The following is a 19,493-nucleotide window of genomic DNA, read 5'->3' as shown; positions in this document are numbered from 1 at the left end:
AACACATTGCAGTAAGTAGGATCTTACAGCTTGTAAATTGTGTGGCATTCTTCTGTGTGACTGGGGGAAAGAGGAGAAGGAGGCAGGCTGTCCAAATTGGAAAACGCCTCTATGTTCATTTTTGCCATAACCTGTAAGTATTTGTTGTGTAAGCTGTGACAGATGTGAAACCTTGGAAGCATGGAACTATGGCACTATGGGGCCCAGAGAATATTCATAAACTTTTGTATCCATAAATGTTATCTCTATCTTTGAATTAGAGGACGACTGCAAGCCTAAATCCCCTATCTGGAGACAAAGGGAAGTGGGTTCCCACCCATAAAGAGGTGACAGCTGGGGGTTAAGACACAACAGAAAATATGCTTTATCAAGGCTGGCTTTCATCAACTTGGCTTGCTTTTTGATTTTTAGTAGAACTATGTGTGTGTGTAAAAGAAAAAACAAAACAAAACACCACCCCATCCTAGAGAGAGTTGAACAATTTTACCTTAATTTGTCTCCAACATGAAATGTTGGATGCACAACCTGAAGAACGACTCTTTGCTGGGACCCTTGGAACCAAGGAGGTCCAAACTCTGCTTTGTTTTACCAGTTCAACTCCACCAACAGTAGTATACATGAGTTAGTAGTCATAACTACAGGCCTCTGTCCACTAAGGGGGCAAGAATGTTAGAGTTGGGTGGTTCTTTTGGTGTCAAAATTCATAAACTCTTTTGACAGATCGAAGTAAAATAATAAAATTTAAAAAAAATACTACCAGGAAATAGGCTTTTTCCCCCTCCTTAATGACTCGATTTAAAAGAAAATCAGAGAATAATAAGACCGTACATGAAAAGAAAGAGGTTTCTGCAAAGTCAGCGTGTCTTGGAAACACTACTAAATGCGATGTTTTTTGGAGCTATGTTTGTCTAGACGTGGACAAACTGTTGCCACTGTATGACAACCAAAGGGTATGTGTGCAGATCATGTCAAACCAGACACTGTCAGATGTCTTGTTGGCAGGAATTTTGCATGTGGTAGGAAACCTTTGACCTAGCTGCTGGCAGATGTAGTTCACATCAGTGTACCTGTGTATAGATTTGAACTTTAATGATTTTGGCAGATAACTACATGTGGCATCTATAAATAGTAAGGAGAGAGGAGAAGAAATATAGAAAAGTAAATACCTGCTTCTTGAAGTGAGTAACTCCAAAATGCCAACTATTAACCTGCTTCTTCAGGTTTCTGAGAAATGAGACAACCTTAGAACAGTGAGGGGAGGGCAGTATGTATGTTCTGTATCTTTTCATGTTCTAACAAGTCCAGTGTAGCTTGTATTGCGGCTTGTATATCCCTAATGATTCTGTTTGGGACTGATGATGTATAATTCAGTGCAAAATTAGCGCTGAGACCTTCCAGGCTAGGCAGAGAGGGGAGGGACTACGGTGGTTTTAGCCACCATTGTGCCCTCCCAATTCTGGTCTGCCCCAGGAGCTGGAGAGATCCTTGGCATAGCTTCGGGAGTCCTGAGGACCTGTATAAGGCCTGGTCTATAGTTAAAAGTTGGTCCCAGACCAACATAACAATGCTAGCAAAAGCCCTAGTGTAGATGTAGTTATTTTAGTACTTTTGCCAGTACAGGTTACTCCATTCGGTATAAACTGTTTGTCTACAGGAGATGCTGGTATAACTGTACCAGCAAACCTCTTCAAGTGTAGACAAGGGCTATGTTTACGGCAGCCCAGTATTTCAGCATTGCCACAGGCTGTGGTCTGCCCCCATCCCCACTCCCAACACATTCCCATCTCCAGGACTTATGAGGGGGTCCTTGGAAAGCAGCCTTACAGCTGTCTTCCTCAGTTCCTGCACAGAGGGAATCCTCCATTGGTGAGAAATAGGGCTTCTGGGCCCCTTTACATCACTACGGACCTCTTACATGGTGTAAAGGGGTGGGAGCAGTAGTCCGGATCGCAAGCTAAGTCTGTGGGATACATGTAACGTAAAAATATATGCAGAAAACCTAAACTGATGCAGTAGATCAATAGGAGGCAATTTGTGTGCCCTTCCTTAAAGGAGCACTTGAGGGAATAAAAGGAAAACTGGGGATTTGCTACTTGAACACTTGGAAACTGCACAGCAGGAAGGCTTCATCTCTTGGTGAAACCTTTAGAAGCTTCCTCTGATAATCTCCTGTGGATTTCATAGACAAGATTATTCTGAGATCTCCAAAGGCATTAGCACCATTTGAATTTATTTCTTAAGACTTGTGCTGGAGGTGTTTGTAAATGTAATGCTCTAGACCAGGGGTCGGCAACCTTTCAGAAGTGGTGTGCCAAGTCTTCATTTATTCACTCTAATTTAAGGTTTCGCGTGCCAGTAATACCTTTTAACGTTTTTTAGAAGGTCTCTCTCTATAGATCTATATATTATATAACTAAACTATTGTTGTTTGTAAAGTAAACCAGGTTTTCAAAATGTTTAAGAAGCTTCATTTAAAATTAAATTAAAATGCTGATCTTACGCTGCCAGCCCGCTGCCAGACTTGGGTTCCGTTCACCTAGGCCGGCAGCAGGCTGAGCAGAACTTGCGGCCAGGACCCCGGCTGGCAAGGGGCCGGCAGCCAGAACCCCAGACTGGCAGCAGGCTGAGCGGGGCCTGCGGCCGGGACGCTGGCTGGCAAGGGGCCGGCGGCTAGAACCCCAGACCAGCAGCAGGCTGAGCAGGACCTGTGGTCGGGACCCCAGACCAGCAGTGGGCTGAGCAGCTCAGCCTACTGCCACTCAGTCCACTGCTGGTTTGGGGTTCCATCCGCCGGCTCCTGCCAGCCAGGGTCACAGCTGCCAGCCCCGCTCAGCGCGCTGCCAGTCTAGGATCCCAGCCCTGCCCACATAGAGTGGGTACCTACCTTCTTCCTGGTTCTAGCTCCTTCTCTCTCTGCACTGAGCTGAGGGTGGGAGTGCACTGAGCACAGGGCTGGGGGTGAAGGAGCAGGTTGGGGTGTAGGGTGTGGCCAGGAGCTAGAATGAGGGAGGGGGCTCAGGGTTGGGACGGGAGCTTTGGGTATGGAGTGCTTACGTGAGCCGCTCCCATTTGGTGCAAGGGTGCAGGTGGGAATTGCGGGGGGGGGGGTGCAGGAGCTCCCGTTTGGTGCTCGGGGGGGGGTGCTGGAGGAGTCAGGGTATGGGGAGCTGGGTATGTGTGGGGGGTGCAGGGCAGGAGGATGGGTTTGTGTGGGGGGGGGTGCAAGGGTCAGGGCAGGGAGCTGGGGTGTGTGGGCTAGGGTCGTGGGGGTGCTTCCAGCCGGGGGTGTTCACGGCAGGGGGCTGGAGGTGATATGCCCTGATTCCACCCTACTTCCCCACCTCTTCTCCGCCTCCTCCCCGGAGCAGCGAGTGAGCTGCGGCTCCACTTCTCCCCCTCCTGCCCAAGGGCAATCAGCTGATCAGCAGCAGAGAGGGAGAAGAGGAGAGGCAGGAATCCAGCATGCTGGGGGAAGAGGTGGGGGAGGGGGGAGCTTGCCTGCCCTGCAGCAGCAGCCGGCAGGACCAAGCTTCTTCACCCTGCCTCTGCGGGGAGCGGAGAAGAGCGGGCCAGGGCAGGCAGGATTTTTAATGTCACGCTGCTGCCTGCCAGAGTCCCGGCCGCCAGCCCCGCTCAGCCCACTGCTGGCCTGGGTTTGACAGCGGCCTGAGAGGGGCCAGCAGCTGGGACCTGGCAGGCAGCAGCGTGACATTAAAAATTGGCTCGCGTGCCATCTTTGGTACACGTGCCATAGGTTTCCAACCCCTGCTCGAGACACCAGTTACACAAATTAAATATACTGTACAAATGATATAATATAAAGGAGTTGCTCATCTCATTTTGATACTGCCCCCACAAACATCAGGATAAGAAAATAAACTCCATCCAAAAGCTTGAGAGGGGAAAAGATGGGATATGCCGTGTGCCTAGAAAACAGGTTGGTCTTGGCTGTGATGAAATGAGGATGGGAGAGTACATTCCAAATTTAAGGACCTCTTGGGAACAACCTTCCAGCTGCTCCCACTTCTATATCTAGGGAACTTATGCTTAAGTGCTTCAGCTGATCTCACTCGTGGCAGTGTAGCACACTAAGGTAGGTAACATCTCAGTTAACCAACGTCTTGAACTAAACTCCATGCAGATACCTACTGGCAGCCAATGTAGACTCCAGAGCATTGGTGTAATTGTGCTCCCAGAATGAAGGCTGGGTTTGTGCCGGGGGGGTGGTGCAGGGGTCAGGGCAGGAGGTTGGGTTTGTGCCGGGGGGGTGGTGCAGGGGTCAGGGCAGGAGGTTGGGTTTGTGCCGGGGGGGTGGTGCAGGGGTCAGGGCAGGGAGCTGGGGTGTGTGGACTAGGGTAGTGGGGGTGCTCCCAGCCCCCTGTCCAGAACGGTTCACGGCAGGGGGCTGGAGGTGATATGCCCTGATCCCACCCCACTTCCCCACCTCTTCTCCACCTCCTCCCCGGAGCAGCAAGTGCGCTGCTCCACTTACTACAGAATGTAGGTACTTGATTAGTAACTTCATTTTCCAAATGGCCTCAACACGTGGCCTGAGTTGAGTGCATTATGGCAATCTAATCTTGAGGTAACAATATGTAGATAATTGTAATAAGGTACAGATTGTGGGAAAAGTCACACTTTTTCTCATCTGGCATGGGTGGAAAAGAGCAGTTGGCCATTGCCATGCTATCTGGGCATTTGGAAATAGCCAAGAATTTAGAAGTACATCTGTGTTAGAGGTTATGGTCCAATTCCTTAACTGGAGGCAGCTGTATAACTTCTGCCAGCTCTTCCATCTGCTTCCACCAATATTATGTGTGTTATATTGTACTCCATAATGTTTTATGGAAATATGCTCATGAGTGTGAATAGGATGTAACTGGAATATGCTTAATGCAAAAGGTCTCTTGTAAGGTATCATTACAAAGCTTATGATCTACTGAGTGTGTTCATCTTATTTGTTTGCATGAATTATTTCTGTCTGGAGTTAGGAAAATAAGATATAAACTTGTATTACTAATATAAACATATCAAGTGGAAGCCATTAAGGGTGCTTCAGAATCAATGACCTGTAAATGGCTCTGTTTACTTGCAAACCTTCATGGGTACATGCGGGCCAGCCCTGGAAGAATGGAGGCTGGGGTCTCACAGGACATGTGAACATGTCACCTGATGCTGGAATCCATCTTAAACCTGGTGCTTTTCCATTTAGAAGGAGGGGTGCGGACCCAGAGAGACAAAAGATTCCTGCCTTGTGCCAAAGCCATAAAAGGGGGTGGAATAGAACAAAGGGAGCTGCCAGTCCTGAAAACACCCCTGCTTTCCACCTAAGATGTCTGCTGGAACTAACAAGGACTGTACCAGGGGAAAGGATTGGGCCCAGACTAGGAAGGAGTCTAGTCTGTGAAAGAAGCTTATTGGAACATCTCTGAGGGTGAGATTGTACTGAAACTGTAATCAGTTTCTTAATGTATTAGGTTTAGATTTGCATGTTTTTGCTTTATTTTGCTTGGTGACTTACTTTGTTCTGTCTGTTATTACTTGAAACCACTTAAATCCTGCATTTTGTACTTAATAAAAACACATTTATTTATTAATGAACCCAGAGTAAGTGATTAATACCTGGGGGAGCAAACAGCTGTGCATATCTGTCAGTGTTATAGAGGGTGGACAGTTTATGAGTTTACCCTGTATACACTTTATACAGAGTAAAACGGATTATATAGGGTTTGGATCCCATTGGGAGATTGGTGTCTGAGTGTTGGGGATAGGAAACCTGCTGAGCAGTTTTTGGTTAAAGTCTGCAGCTTTGGGGGCGTGGACCAGACCTGGGTCTGTGTTGCAGCAGACTAGCATGTCTGGCTCAACAAGGCAGGGTTCTGGAGTCCCAAGCTGGCAGGGAAAATGAGCTCAGAGGACTAATCAGCACACCATGTGACAGTCCCCAGGGATTCTCTGTGACCGAACCCGTGACAACGTGTCTTGTCCAGATTAAGTTGCAGACTGTTAGCCCTCATCCAGGCCCCAAGTTCATAAAGACATAAGGATTTTTTCCACTTCTCTGGCCCAGTAGGCATGATGGAAATAGAGCCAGCTGTCAACAGCATTCTGAGTGCATCACATCCCATGTCTTGTCACTAACCCTCCCAGGGGCCCCATGTACATATGGGATGACAATATGGACTACTATGTTATCCTGCAGGAGAGAATGCTCAAACCAGAGGGACAATTGCCCACGGCTACCATTTGGGCTCTCTTGGCTTAAAAAAAAAAAGAATAGAACCATTTGAGCAACTCAGTCTGCTTCTGCTAGAGTCTGCAAACAAGTCAAGAAAGCACTTTAAACAACAATATCAACAGCTGCTAACTGATCTAAAAGAATCAGCATGGACACCTCATCGATTACTTGAAAGAGATGCCTCAGCTTGTGCAGTTTCCACCTTATAACTAAGCCTATAGCCAGATTCTCCTTGTAAAGGAAATCCGAAGACTCAGGTATCCACTTGAGTTGCCTTGCCAAAAGATTCTCCATGACCCTCCCAAAAATAGGAAATGGACACACATTGATAGCCAGAAGTTGGTTCCTTGAGCAGTGTTCTCACAATTGCTTCTTTGAGAACCACTTTTACCCCTACCACATCCCTGTAGCCAAACACTGATAATCTCAGCCAACAAAAGTCCATGTACTTCTGTAGTAATTTTCACCAACCAGAAAGGACAAGGCTCTGACTATATTATAAAATCACTATATTGAAAGCCAAAGAACAGAGGGGGAGAGTAGCAGGACTGTGCATGGAAATAGAGAGTCCAGTTAGACTTATGCCAGCCTTGAAATTCCAGATCTGAGTTCTCTCTGGGATGCTAACTTCTCATTTTTCAGAGTAGCAGCCCTGTCAGTCTGTATCTGCAAAAAGAACAGGAGTACTTATGGCACCTTAGAGACTAACACATTTATTTGAGCATTAGCTTTCGTGGGCTACAGGGTTAGGGATACGTTGCATAAGAAAGCCCAGTCATGGGCAGTTCTATTACAAAATAGGTTTGATGTGGTGGCTTAATGTTTGTAAAGGTTCTACATACAGAGAAGACATGTCTTTGTTGTGTTCCTTTCGTTGGACCAGTCTGACACTTCCTTATCCTGTTGCTGTGCACTCACTTTTTTGTCTTGTGCTGCATACTTTACAAAACTCGTAGCCAGCACAGAACTAGCATGGTGACTAAACTATCACTTCCTCCAAGAGCCCTACGTGGGACTATATTTTAAATCCCACTCCATCCCACCCTACTTCCACTCCCACCTGCTCCCACATTGTTTCTTGCATTTTTATTCCGCTCTCACCCACAAAAACCTTAGATCCTCCTAATCCCTCAAGAAACAGAGTCCCCCATGCTACTTTAACCAACCCGCCCACCCCCTTTTTTTTTAATCTATTACACAGTATGACAGGGTCAGGCCAGATGGCTACAGGAGAGTGATAGAAGGCAGATATATTAGGCCCAAGTTAAGGAGGTCCCTTTTCCTTGGGTACGGTAACAGGGAAGGTTTCAGAACAATCAGGAACTTTCTGAAAACAATTAAGGCAGACAAGCTCATTAGAACACCTGCAGCCAATCAAGAAGCTGCTAGAATCAATTGAGGCAGGCTAATCAGGGCACCTGGGTTTAAAAAGGAGCTCACTTCAGTTTGTGGTGCGTGCGAGGAGCTGGGAGCAAGAGGCGCAAGAAGCTGAGAAGGCATACTACTGGAAGACTGAGAAGTACAAACATTATCAGACATCAAGAGGAAGGTCCTGGAGTGAGAATAAAAAGGTGTTGGGAGGAGGCCATGGGGAAGTAGCCCAGGGGTTGTAGCTGTCACAGGAGCTACTGTAGACAGCTACAATCCACAGGGCCCTGGGCTGGAACCCGGAGTAGAGGGCAGGCCCGGGTTCCCTCCATCACCCCAACTCCCTACTTGATACCGGAGGAGTTGAACTGGACTGTGGGTTCCACCAGAGGGGAAGGTCTCTGGCCTGTTCCCGATCCACTAGGTGGATCAGCACAGACTGTGGGGATTGTTCTTCCTTTTCCCCATGCTGGCCAGCAATGAGGCTAACTGAGTGAATGGCAGATTTGAGCCACGGAAGTGGCCAAACTGAGGGCTGCCGTTAACCTCTGTGGGGAGAAAATCCACCAATAAGTGCAAGACCCACCAAGGCAGAGGAGGAACTTTGTCACAATAGATAAATGGAATTCAGACACAATTTTTATGTGGTAAACTGACAAGAGATTTAGTGTTTTCCTGCAAATTCTGCAGTCTAGGTTTTTTGCCCACCCAATCCTGCCTACCACAAAGTACATTTTACCCACTCTTGCTCTTATGGCAGTGGGTCCTGGGGGACCTGCGGGATCCTAGTCCTGCTGCAGGGCTCTACTTCCTACCTTTTTATACATGTAATAAAATTTAGTGTTTTCCTGGAGTGAAAGGATAACTTCTGTAATAACAATTAATCTTGACAGACCCAAAATGTGTCTTAAAATTTGTAATAATCCTCATTCTGAAAAAGCATTCATTTCTCAAAGTAAAGTGCTGAAACTATGTAATTAAAGAAACATGCAAAGTACTTTACAAATCTTAACTACGTAGACCCCTATTCTGCAAAGCCTTGTGCTTGTGCTGAAAGTTAAGGATGTGAGTAGTCTCACTGGACTCTATAAATCTTTTCAGGATTGGGGCCTTAATGGTCACAATGACCTCCTGAAGGCAATCTGCTTTCCATCCTGAAGTATGAATCCTATAACCGTAATAAACTAGATGCTAAAATTAGGCCCAAACTGAAAAAGGCCACTGAGTTACCAAAGGAACAAGATTGCCACCAGAAAAATAAACAAGTACTGTAGGATGTTTAGATTGTAAGTGTAAACAAAAGCCTGTTTGCTTTGTAAGTGAATACTTCAGACTGATCCTGCTCTTTGCTGTATTTGTGGCAAACAAGATAAAAAGGAAAGGAGTACTTGTGGCACCTTAGAGACTAACCAATTTATTAAAGCATAAGCTTTCGTGAGCTACAGCTCACTTCCTCAGATGCATATCGTGGAAACTGCAGCAGGCTTAGGTATTGTTTCATATTCTCTGTGTATATATAAAACCTGCTGCAGTTTCCACGATATGCATCTGAGGAAGTGAGCTGTAGCTCACGAAAGCTTATGCTCTAATAAATTGGTTAGTCTCTAAGGTGCCACAAGTCCTCCTTTTCTTTTTGCGAATACAGACTAACACGGCTGTTACTCTGAAACCAAAGATAAAAAGGGGATCTGAATCCTTGTTTGTACTACTTCCCTCAAACTTGGTTTGTTTAGTTTGATTTTGTCAAGCGGTCATTTTCAAATGGCCCATTAGTTCTATAATGTGGTGTCAAGTCACTAATATCTTGCTCTGCAGGTTAAGGACTGTAAACAAAACAAATCTGGTGGCTAATTTTATCTTCACTATATCCTTCAAGTCATCAGCAACACTAATCAGCCTTGCAGATGGAATTGGGAGGGATTGCAGATGGAATTGGAGAATACGGATAAACTCGATAAAAGTAAAATCAAGAAAACGAGCTTCAATAAGGCAAATGTAAGAGAGGTTCATTAAGGAAGGTATAATGAAATAAACCTTTGTGAAATAAAGGCTAATCAGTAATGTCCTACAGAAAGATTTTAGAGTTATTATTTCAGTGTCAATTTATTCTCCACAACAACATTACCCCTTGTTATTGCAAATATTAACAAATGCTACATTGGGATGTAGTACAAGGAGACTGCATTGTAAATCGAGTGAGATAGTTCCACAGCTGTTACTGGTAGTTGGGCTGCTGTTGAGGTTGTGTCTAAAACAAATTGTATATGATAAGACAAATCGGAGAGTGTTCAGAACAATGAAATGGATGAAAGTTCTGGAAAAATAAGACTGACAGTGGAAGGCTGGCAGAGATGGGAATGTTCAGACTAAGGGAAGGCATTACTGAGAAATAAAGGGACATTAGCAAGAGAACAAGGATCAGTTATTAATGAGGAGTCCAGGCCAGAACAAAAAGTAATGAGCTTAAGTGGCAGTGGGGAAAATTTAGGGTTAAAATTAGACAGTGGAACAAACTGTCCATGGTAGCTGCAGAATTGCCATCGTTTGAGGAATCCAGGGCTAGATTAGACATCTGTCTGTCAGAGATAATTTAGGAAGTCACTTAAATCCATCCTTCCACAATGCAAGGGCAGGACTGGGTGGTCTGCTAAGGCAGGGGTGGGCAAACTTTTTGGCCCGAGGGCCACATCAGGGTTGCGAAACTGTATGGAGGGCCGGGTAGGGAACGCTGTGCCTCCCCAAACAACCTGGCCCCCGCCCCCTGACTGCCCCCCTCAGAACACCCGACCCATCGACCCCCCCCCTGCTCCTTGTCCCCTGACAGCCCCCTCCTGGGACCGCCCCGCCTCAAACTGCCCCCCTGGGACTCCCCCTATCCAACCCCACTGCTCCCCACCCCTTTACCATGCTGCTCAGAGCGGCAGGAGCTTGTAGCCATGCGGCCCAGCCAGAGCCAGCCACACCACCATGCCATCCTGGCAGCATGGCAAGCTGAGGGCTGCAGGGGAGGGAGGACAGCAGGGGAGGGGCCAGGGACTAGCTTCCCTGGCCGGAAGCTCAAGGGCTGGTCAGGACAGTCCTGCAGGCCGTAGTTTGCCCACCTCTATGCTAAGGGATCCTTCTATCCCAAAATCGGTATGACACTGTGCAGATGAAGAGTAACTGTCTTCTTATTTCTTCTTGCTTGTTAAATATTCTGTTAGTCATCATACCGAGCAGCATTTACGGTACATGGAAATTCATTCCTTACAAACAGTATATACAATTCTTGGTTATCCTTATAAGGAGACGTGTGGAAAAAAGCATAGTCAAAGACAGATCAGTATGAGTCATGATCATGGTGTTTACAAAGCACCGCAATAGAAGTAATTTATATAGTCTTGTCTGCCTGCTCTGTAGTATATTTTCTAAGCTATTCAGTCCAAAGTACTAAGTGACTCTGGGATCACTGGATGCATTTTTGTTTGTGTATGAGCTTTTTTTTTTAAGGTCCTAAAGAAGATGACATTTGATTTAGTAAATTACACTAATCTAATGTTTGCAGTGAAGACATTGCTGATGTTTCTGTACTGTGCTCTCAATCATTTTGGACAGTAAAAATATCTTCAAAGTTTTATCTTAGGGAGATGTTTGTGCCATGATCTGGCTTAAGCTGTCTCTCTATGCAGATTTCTAGTAGCTGGCCCCGGAAAAGATAAGAGCCTGTTACTTTGTCATGGTCAAGAGCATTAGCTCTTTCTATCTCAAGATGGTAAAGGCTCCTGCTTTGGGGTGCTGATTCAGGAATGCATTTTCAAAGTTATCATTAAGTAATCATGTGTTTAAAGTTAAGGATGTGCTTTAGTCCTATTGGGACTTGGTGAATAGCAATGTACACAGATGTGCTTTCCTGAACCATAGAGCTTGGTGCTTGATCTCTGTTAAAGACCATAGTGTTTGTGTTCTATCCTGGTTTGTTGCAAGAATAAGTATACTGTTTCAAGTACTGGGGGTAGCCGTGTTAGTCTGTATCCACAAAAACAACAAGGAGTCTGGTGGCACCTTAAAGACTAACAGATATACTTGAGCATAAGCTTTTGTGGGTAAAAACCTCACTTCTTCAGATGCATGGAGTGAAAGTTACAGATGCAGACATAAATATACTGACCCATGAAGAGAAGGGAGTTCCCTCACAAGTGGAGAACCAGTGTTGACAGGGCCAGTTCGATCAGGGTGGATGTAGTCTGCTCCCAACAATAGATGAGGAGGTGTCAATTCCGGGAGAGGCAAAGCTGCTTCTGTAATAAGCCAGCCACTCCCAGTCCCTATTATAGCCCAAATTAATGGTGTTAAATTTGCAAATAAAGTTTAGTTCTGCTGTTTCTCTTTGAAGTCTGTTTCTGAAGTTTTTTTGTTCAAGTACAGCTACTTTCAAATCTGTTATAGAATGTCCAGGAAGATTGAAGTGTTCTCCCACTGGCTTTTGTGTGTTACCATTCCTGATGTCCGATTTGTGTCCATTTATTCTTTAACATAGGGACTGTCCCGTTTGGCCGATGTACATGGCAGAGGGGCATTGCTGGCACATGATGGCATATATCACATTAGTAGACATGCAGGTGAATGAGCCTCTGATGATGTGGCTGATGTGGTTGGGTCCTCTGATGGTGTAACTAGAGTAGATATGGGGACAGAATAGGCAACGAGGTTTGCTACAGGGATTGGTTCCTGGGTTAGTGTTTCTGTGGTGTGGTGTGTAGTTGCTGGTGAGTATTTGCTTCAGGTTGGGGGGCTGTCTGTAAGCGAGGACTGGCCTGTCTCCCGAGGTCTGTGAGAGTGAGGGATCTTTTTCCAGGATAGGTTGTAGATCATTGATAATGTGCTGGACAGGTTTTAGCTGGGGGCTGTACGTGATGGCCAGTGGTGTTCTGTTGTTTTCCTTGTGGGGCCTGTCCCCTAGTAGGTGACTTCTGGGTACCCGTCTCGCTCGGTCAATCTGTTTCCTTACTTCCCCAGGTGGGTATTGTAGTTTTAAGAATGCTTGATAAAGATCTTGTAGGTGTTTGTCTCTGTCTGAGGGCTTGGAGCAAATTCGATTGTATCTTAGAGCTTGGCTGTAGACAATGGATCGTGTGATGTGTCCTGGATGGAAGCTGGAGGCATGTAGGTAAGTATAGCGGTCAGTAGGTTTCCGGGATAGGGTGGTGTTTATGTGACCATCACTTATTTGCACTGTAGTGTCCAGGAAGTGGATCTCTTGCGTGGACTGGTCCAGGCTGAGGTTGATGGTGGGGTGGAAATTGTTGAAATCCAGGTGGAATTCTTCAAGGGCCTCCTTTCCGTGGGTCCATATGATGAAGATGTCATCAATGTAGCGCTGTTTCAGGGTTTCCAGAGACTATAAAGGGAAAAGTGAAAGCTAGGACAATTGTCCTGGGAGAAGAGGCTTTTTTTTATTTCTAAACAAGAGTTGATCATGAAAATTACATTAAGCAAGGAAGAAGTCATTAGATACACACCAACAATCAAGCCCTGTTAACTCCCTCTGTTTCCAGCTACCATACTAATAAATATCAGAGAAATTAAGAACTGTCATGGTGAAAGTATATTCTTTTGTGCATCAAGTATGTGGAATAGCACAAAGCCAAATGAAAAAGGTTAATCTCTATTTTACTAAGAATAGTTTATCAAATTTCCACTATGAGAACTGCTTTGTGTGGGAGAATAGGAAGCGGAGAAGAGAAACTCTCTTGTGGCTCACCACTGCACTCCCCTGACTTCTCATGTGGTGGTCTCAGTGTGTTTGTAGAACCAGTGTCCTAAAGAGAAGATAGCAGGCACGAGCAGTTCCCATTGACTTCAGTGAGACTAGGATTGGACCTAAGTGAGGAATTACGATGTTAGTCTTCACTTCTTTGCTAAACTGAGTAAGAATATTTTAATTGCATTGTTACAAGGGAAGAACAGTGCAGGATTTTTTGTCAGTAGCCATTTATAATACTGGTTCTTCAGCAGTTTTAGAAATGAAGAGGAATAAATGGATGAATAAGGTGTCACTACCGGGATGAATTGAAGCGATGGCAGTGATAACACTGCATTAAGTCAGCCTTCTGTTGCTCCTGGAGCGTGCAAATTTGCTCCCTCTAAAACTTCCCATCAAACATGTTGCACTGATATTGATGAAATCTGGATGCAGAGTTACTGGAATGGGAAGGTTTCCCTCCATTCCCTGGCGTTGGCCAATGCAGAAGACTGGATACTGGGCTAGGTGGACCATTGGTCTGACCCACTATGACTGTCCTTATGTGACATTCAGCATCTTTCTTTTCTCATTTAGCAAAACCAAAAATTTTGGCAGATGCAACAGGCAGATTTTTTGCAGCTGTTTCAACTAGGTATAAAGAGTGTTTTGTAGGCTCAAAATTTCAAATTTTAAGAACACGATGAAAACATTACTCTTTAAAAATGTAGCATCCTTAGCTGTGTGGGGAAATTATCTGATATTCACATACTGAGTTACTTTAAATCATATTTATTTTTTCTTTTCAGGTTCTTTTGCAATATCTCTTCATGCTGTGGACAACATCACTGTGACGATTAAACAAGGGTCTTCTGTTCCACCAATAAATTACTGTAAAATCTGTACCAGTCAAACATGCACATATGAACTCAGGATAACTGCTGGGGTAAAAGAAAATTTTGCTTTCCTGTGTGAGACACCAGAGAAATATTTAGTCATGGAAATCCAGAAGAACATTGGTAAGATGTGTATTTAAAATTTCTCCTTTTAGAATTTCTGAATCTCCCTGACATTCTCATTTAGTGTCTCGTTCATAATAATACATAGGAATGTCTTATTCATTATGCCACCTACTACAGGCTGAGCTAGGGAGAAATCATTCAGGGTGGAAAGTTGATATATAGCTACTTATGTGTGGGAACTGCAGAAGCTGTTCACTGAACTTTGCATGTTTGTAGCTCACAATGTGAAATATGGACTTGCCAGCTTTGAAACCAAGTTGTTTCAGAAATTGTTCTGAATAAATGAAAATATTACATACAATTCCTTATTGTTCTTATTAATTTATAGGCCCACTGCAACTGAATCTCCTAGCACAGACCTCAGAACACCTCCTTTGACTTTAACAGGCTTCTGCATGAGAGCAGGGGCTTGTGCTAGCAGATCTGGTTGCTGTAGGTGTGGCCTTTGTAAGTATGGTGTAGACCACAGGTGAGCAAACTATGTGGCCTGCGAGACTCTCCTGCACGGCCCTTGAGCTCCTGGCCGGGGAGGTTAGCCCCCAGCCCCACCCCTGCTGTCCTCCCTCCCCAGCAGTCACACTGCAGTGCGGCTGGCTCCATCTGGGCAGCGGGGCTCCGAACTCCTATTGCTCTGAGCGGCATAGTAAGGGGGCGGGGGGTTGGGTAGGGGGTCCCAGGGAGCAATCAGGGGACAGGGAGTGGTTGGATGGGGCGGGGTGGTCAGGGGTCGGGGAACAGGTGGAGGTTGGATAGGGCGTGGGAGTCCTAGGGGGCCTGTCAGGGGTGGGGCTGTGGATAAGGGGTAGGGGGGCAGTCTGGGGACAGGGAGCAGGGGGGGTTGGATAGGGGGTGGGGTCCCGGGGGGCCTGTCAGGGGGTGGGGGTGTGGATAAGGGTCAGGGGGACAGGGAGCAGGGGGAGTTGGATAGGTGTGGGAGACCCGGGTTGCCTGTCGGGGGCGAGGGTGTGGATAGGGGTCGGGGGACAGGGAGCAGGGCGAGGGGTTTGGATGGGGGTAGGGTACTGGGGAGGCGGTTAGGGGCAGGGGATGCTGGGAGGGGGCGGTCAGGGGACAAGCAGTGGGGGGGGTTAGATGGGTTGGGCGTTCTGAGGGGGGGCAGTCAGGGGGCAGGAAGTGGGTGGGGGCGGATAGGGGGCAGAGGCCAAGCTGTTTGTGGGGCACAGCCTTCCCTATCTGGCCCTCCATACAGTTTCGCACCCTGATGTGGCCCTCAGGCCAGAAAGTTTGCCCACCCCTGGTGTAGACTGAGTTACTGGGATGAATCATCCTGTGTTGATTGTAATGAATAAACAATCATCCATGCATGTTGGCTCATAATACAGTGATTATATATCGTTTCCATATTGCGCATACACAGTTTACATATGGTCATTAAAGTTAACAACATGTACAGTAGTATTACTGCATAATATAACAAATTGATAGCTACCTAGGACTGAAAGGTTATCGCCACACTGCACATCTGAGCCTCTGACAGTGGAGATACTCATCCTCATACTCCAAAATACAGGCCCCTATCCAACATTGGGAAATCATAACTAATCCTTTGCTGTTAGCAGTATAGGACCTCTGATGCACATTTAAACAAGTTGATTCAGCTCAACAGAGCAATATACATACATACACACACACACACACACACACACACAAAGGACAAAGTCAAAGCACTCAAAAGCTAGGAAATGGCAGAATGAAGGTTGCCCATTAACTTTAATTTGTCCCCATTGTGAATGTGCATTGTGATACAATCTTTTATTACAGAATTGTACTATTTTTTTCTACAGGACCCCTGCCTCATTCAGTGCACAGAATGGATGGTGCACACTTAATGAGCAGCTATTCAATACTTTGTTTTATGCTCACTGTGCAATGTGTGGTCCTCGACCTTATTTACGGCACACTATTAAACCTAACTCTGAGGACAGAATTATTCATTTCCTCCTGGGCTTTTCTATGGTACTCACCACTATCATATCTGAGAGTTTTACATACATTAATGAATGTATCGCGTCACAATACCACTGTGAGGTGAGGGTGCGATATTATCCCCATTTTACAGGTGGGTAGCTGAGGCACAGCAGATAAGGTAAAAGGTATTCTCTAATTTTGGGTGCCCAATTTGAGACTCCAAGGACCTGATTTTTGAGTACCTAGCACTATATAGCACTTTATAGCTCCCACTGATTTACAGTTGAAGTTTTGAATGTTTAGCACTTGTACAAATCAGACCCCACCATCTCAAGTTGGGCATCCAGAACATGAGCAACACACAATTAGTGATTCATAAGTATGAAAAATTAAATTTAAGTGGCTTGCTTAGCATCATATAGGAACTCTGTGGGAGAGTCAGGGAAAGAATCCAGTTCTGCAGGGCATCATTCAACTGTCTTAACCACTGCACCCCTCCCGCCTTCCTGTAATCTCCTGCCTCACTTACTGCCAACTGCTTCAGCAAATGAGGTAAGGTTCCTACGGGCAACTCTGCCCGTCCAGTCCTCCCCCACTTCCCCCCCTGCCCTGCGCACTCCACGTTCTTGTCAGATCTGTCTTTCTCCCAGTTCCTAGTTCCAGTCTCCCCAGCGCTTTGCTTGGCTTCATTGTTCTCCCCACTTTTCTCTCACTAGCTCCCACTCCCAGCCTGCCCTCCTGCACCAGCTCAGTCTCTTTGCCCAGCCAGTCAAACCCCAATCACCTTTTCTCTTCTCCCCCACTCCCTCCAGTCCGAATCTCACCAGACTCCTTTTCCCAATATACTCCTTTCACTCCCCTCTGCATTCAAATGAGAGACAGTGAATGTTTCCAGCCAACGGGTCATTGAGAGCACAATGCCCAGCCCCACCCTGGTCTGGAGCATTTAGAATCACAGAATAGAATCATAGAATATCAGGGTTGGAAGGGACCTCAGGAGGTCATCTAGTCCAACCCCCTCCTCAAAGCAGGACCAATCCCCAACTAAATCATCCCAGCCAGGGCTTTGTCAAGCCTGACCTTAAAAATATCTAAGGATTTACTTCAGAGGAAGTCCTTCTGTGTCCTGGTGGTCCTGGGCTGGCACAAGCTCATTTGTTCTGTGAGGAGGGTGTGTGCACAGTCCGCCAGCACTAGGAGTTGTGATGGGTTGGAGCATGCTCATGGAGGACAGAATCTTTGGCGACTGTAGCTTTTAAGATCTAGCAAGTCTTTACTGACCATGCCCAAACTGCAGTTATTCAAAGCCTTATAATTTGGTCAAATTTGGGTAGATTTTCAAGGGAGAGCAGAAGGCACATCTCTGACACAAAGGCCACCCCCTTGCCAAACTTCAAGTTGCTGGTCTAAAGCATGGACATTTCAAAAAAAAGTTTGCTAGATTTTTTAACATGGGGAAAAACAACATACTTTGCCCTTTGGTCTTAGAAACGGCTGAACCATTTTGGCTGAAATTTTCCAGAAAAATTCAGCCTGAGACAGACATCTGGCATGGAAAATTTCAGCCTATATGGTTAAAGATTGGTAAAGTTTTGTAAATGGAAAATAGGGTATTAGTTTAAGGTTGTCTTATATAATGATGATGTTACTAGCCTTGCTTATAATTATCCAGTTAATGACCAAATAAACGAGGGGCAGGATTGATGTGGAAGCTGTAAGTTGGCATTTCCTGACTATCATGCAGCTGAAATATTGTAACCAACCACTACAGGATGTCGCTGAGTGCTCTCATACACCAGTCCCTTCTGGATGCCTGATAGCGCACTCTGTGCGGCACGGTTTCAGAGGCAAGTCTTATAGGTGCTTCAAACACTTCAAGCAGTGTTGCCAACTCCTATGATTGTGTCAAGAGTCTTGCTATATTTAATTTTTTTCTTAAATGCCCCAGTTCCTGGAGTCACAAATCTCAGCTTTCATTTTAAAAAATTATTTTTTGCCCTCATGGATGTGGAAGAAAGATTGAAAACATGAACTATAAAGGGTCAAAAGGCAAATCAAAAGAACCCAAAATGTATTTGTTTTTCAAAATCTGTCTTCATAATAATGAGATTCATTATCTTTTGGGGGCCTGACTTATGGTTTTTGAACACCCAAGGTTGTCAGTACTGTTCTAGCTTTCTCAAGAGGGATGCAGGGAAGTGTACAGTGCATGTAATTTCTTGTCTTAAAACTATTTGCTTTCATTTGCTAGCTGTTAAAACAGTGAAGGAATGTTGCACACTGTAATTTAAGTGGTGGTGTGGATTTAGGTATAATTTAATAGAAAAACATGAACACAGTGTGTGTGGGGGGGAAATAGCAAGTTCCTCAACTGTTCATGGTTTGTGCACCTGCTTTGTGTGTATCTGTTTTAGATTGTACGTCAGGCCCGTGCCCCTTTGGAGATGTTCATCTTCAGCCATCAGGACTGCCTCGCCTTAACAGGACCTTCTTCTGGGATGTGAAAGCCAATAAGAAGGTTGGACTTGAACTGAAATTCTCTACACCATGGTTAAGGCAGATTGGGCCCACAGACACTTGTCCAGATTTAATCACATACAGTATCAGCAGCTGTATTGACACTACTACAGTCAGCATTGGAACCTTCTGCAGAAATGGCTCGGTGTCTCGGGTCAAGGTGCAGGGGGGAGTTGTCATGGCTTTAAAGCTCCCATGGAATTCAGAGCTCACCACCTCTGGCTTTAACATAGCAAACAGATCTTCCATAAAAAGTAGGTACAGTATACTATTTACTTATTTATTTGCAGTTATAATTAGCTCCTGTAGCTTGCAAAAGGGTTTTTAATCTTTGTATAGGTCTAATCATTAGTGCTTTCCTATTTTCTCTACATCCTCACACCTTAGTCCCATCTTATTAAAATACACTGAAATATTTCCAGTACACAGTCATGTTCCTTGCTTCAGTGATCCTTGCTATCAACTTTTAGTTTTGTAATTATTCTGCTTACTTCCCTCTCCCTTCTTGTAGTTATCCTATTTTTTAAAAAGGTTTTTAGATTGTCCTCTTACTTTCATGATTTTTAGTTCAATCAGTTCACCTAATTATGAAAAATGACGTTTCTATTTGTGAATCAAACCGTACTATCCAAACTCTTCTTAAATTGAGACGTTATAGGATTTTAAAAACTAACCAAAAGTATTTGCAAAAGAGTAAAAA

At 45.2% G+C, this 19,493-nt stretch overlaps 1 protein-coding gene across 1 annotated transcript in view; it reads left to right on the top strand.

Moving 5' to 3' along the window:
• CDCP1 (CUB domain containing protein 1) overlaps window positions 1-19,493 on the top strand; it is a 52,957-nt gene that overhangs the window by 7,298 nt on the left and 26,166 nt on the right. Inside the window, exons 2-3 of the mRNA XM_084620068.1 lie at window positions 14,135-14,344; window positions 18,691-19,047. Coding sequence (XP_084476194.1) covers window positions 14,135-14,344; window positions 18,691-19,047 — 567 coding nt within the window. The remainder of the gene's footprint in view (window positions 1-14,134; window positions 14,345-18,690; window positions 19,048-19,493) is intronic.

The sequence above is a fragment of the Lepidochelys olivacea genome (genome assembly GCF_965140295.1).
Source record: "Lepidochelys olivacea isolate rLepOli2 genome assembly, chromosome: 2".
Taxonomy (NCBI): domain Eukaryota; kingdom Metazoa; phylum Chordata; order Testudines; family Cheloniidae; genus Lepidochelys; species Lepidochelys olivacea.
Note: the sequence above shows the minus strand (reverse complement) of the source record. Positions and strands in the feature narration are given on the sequence as shown.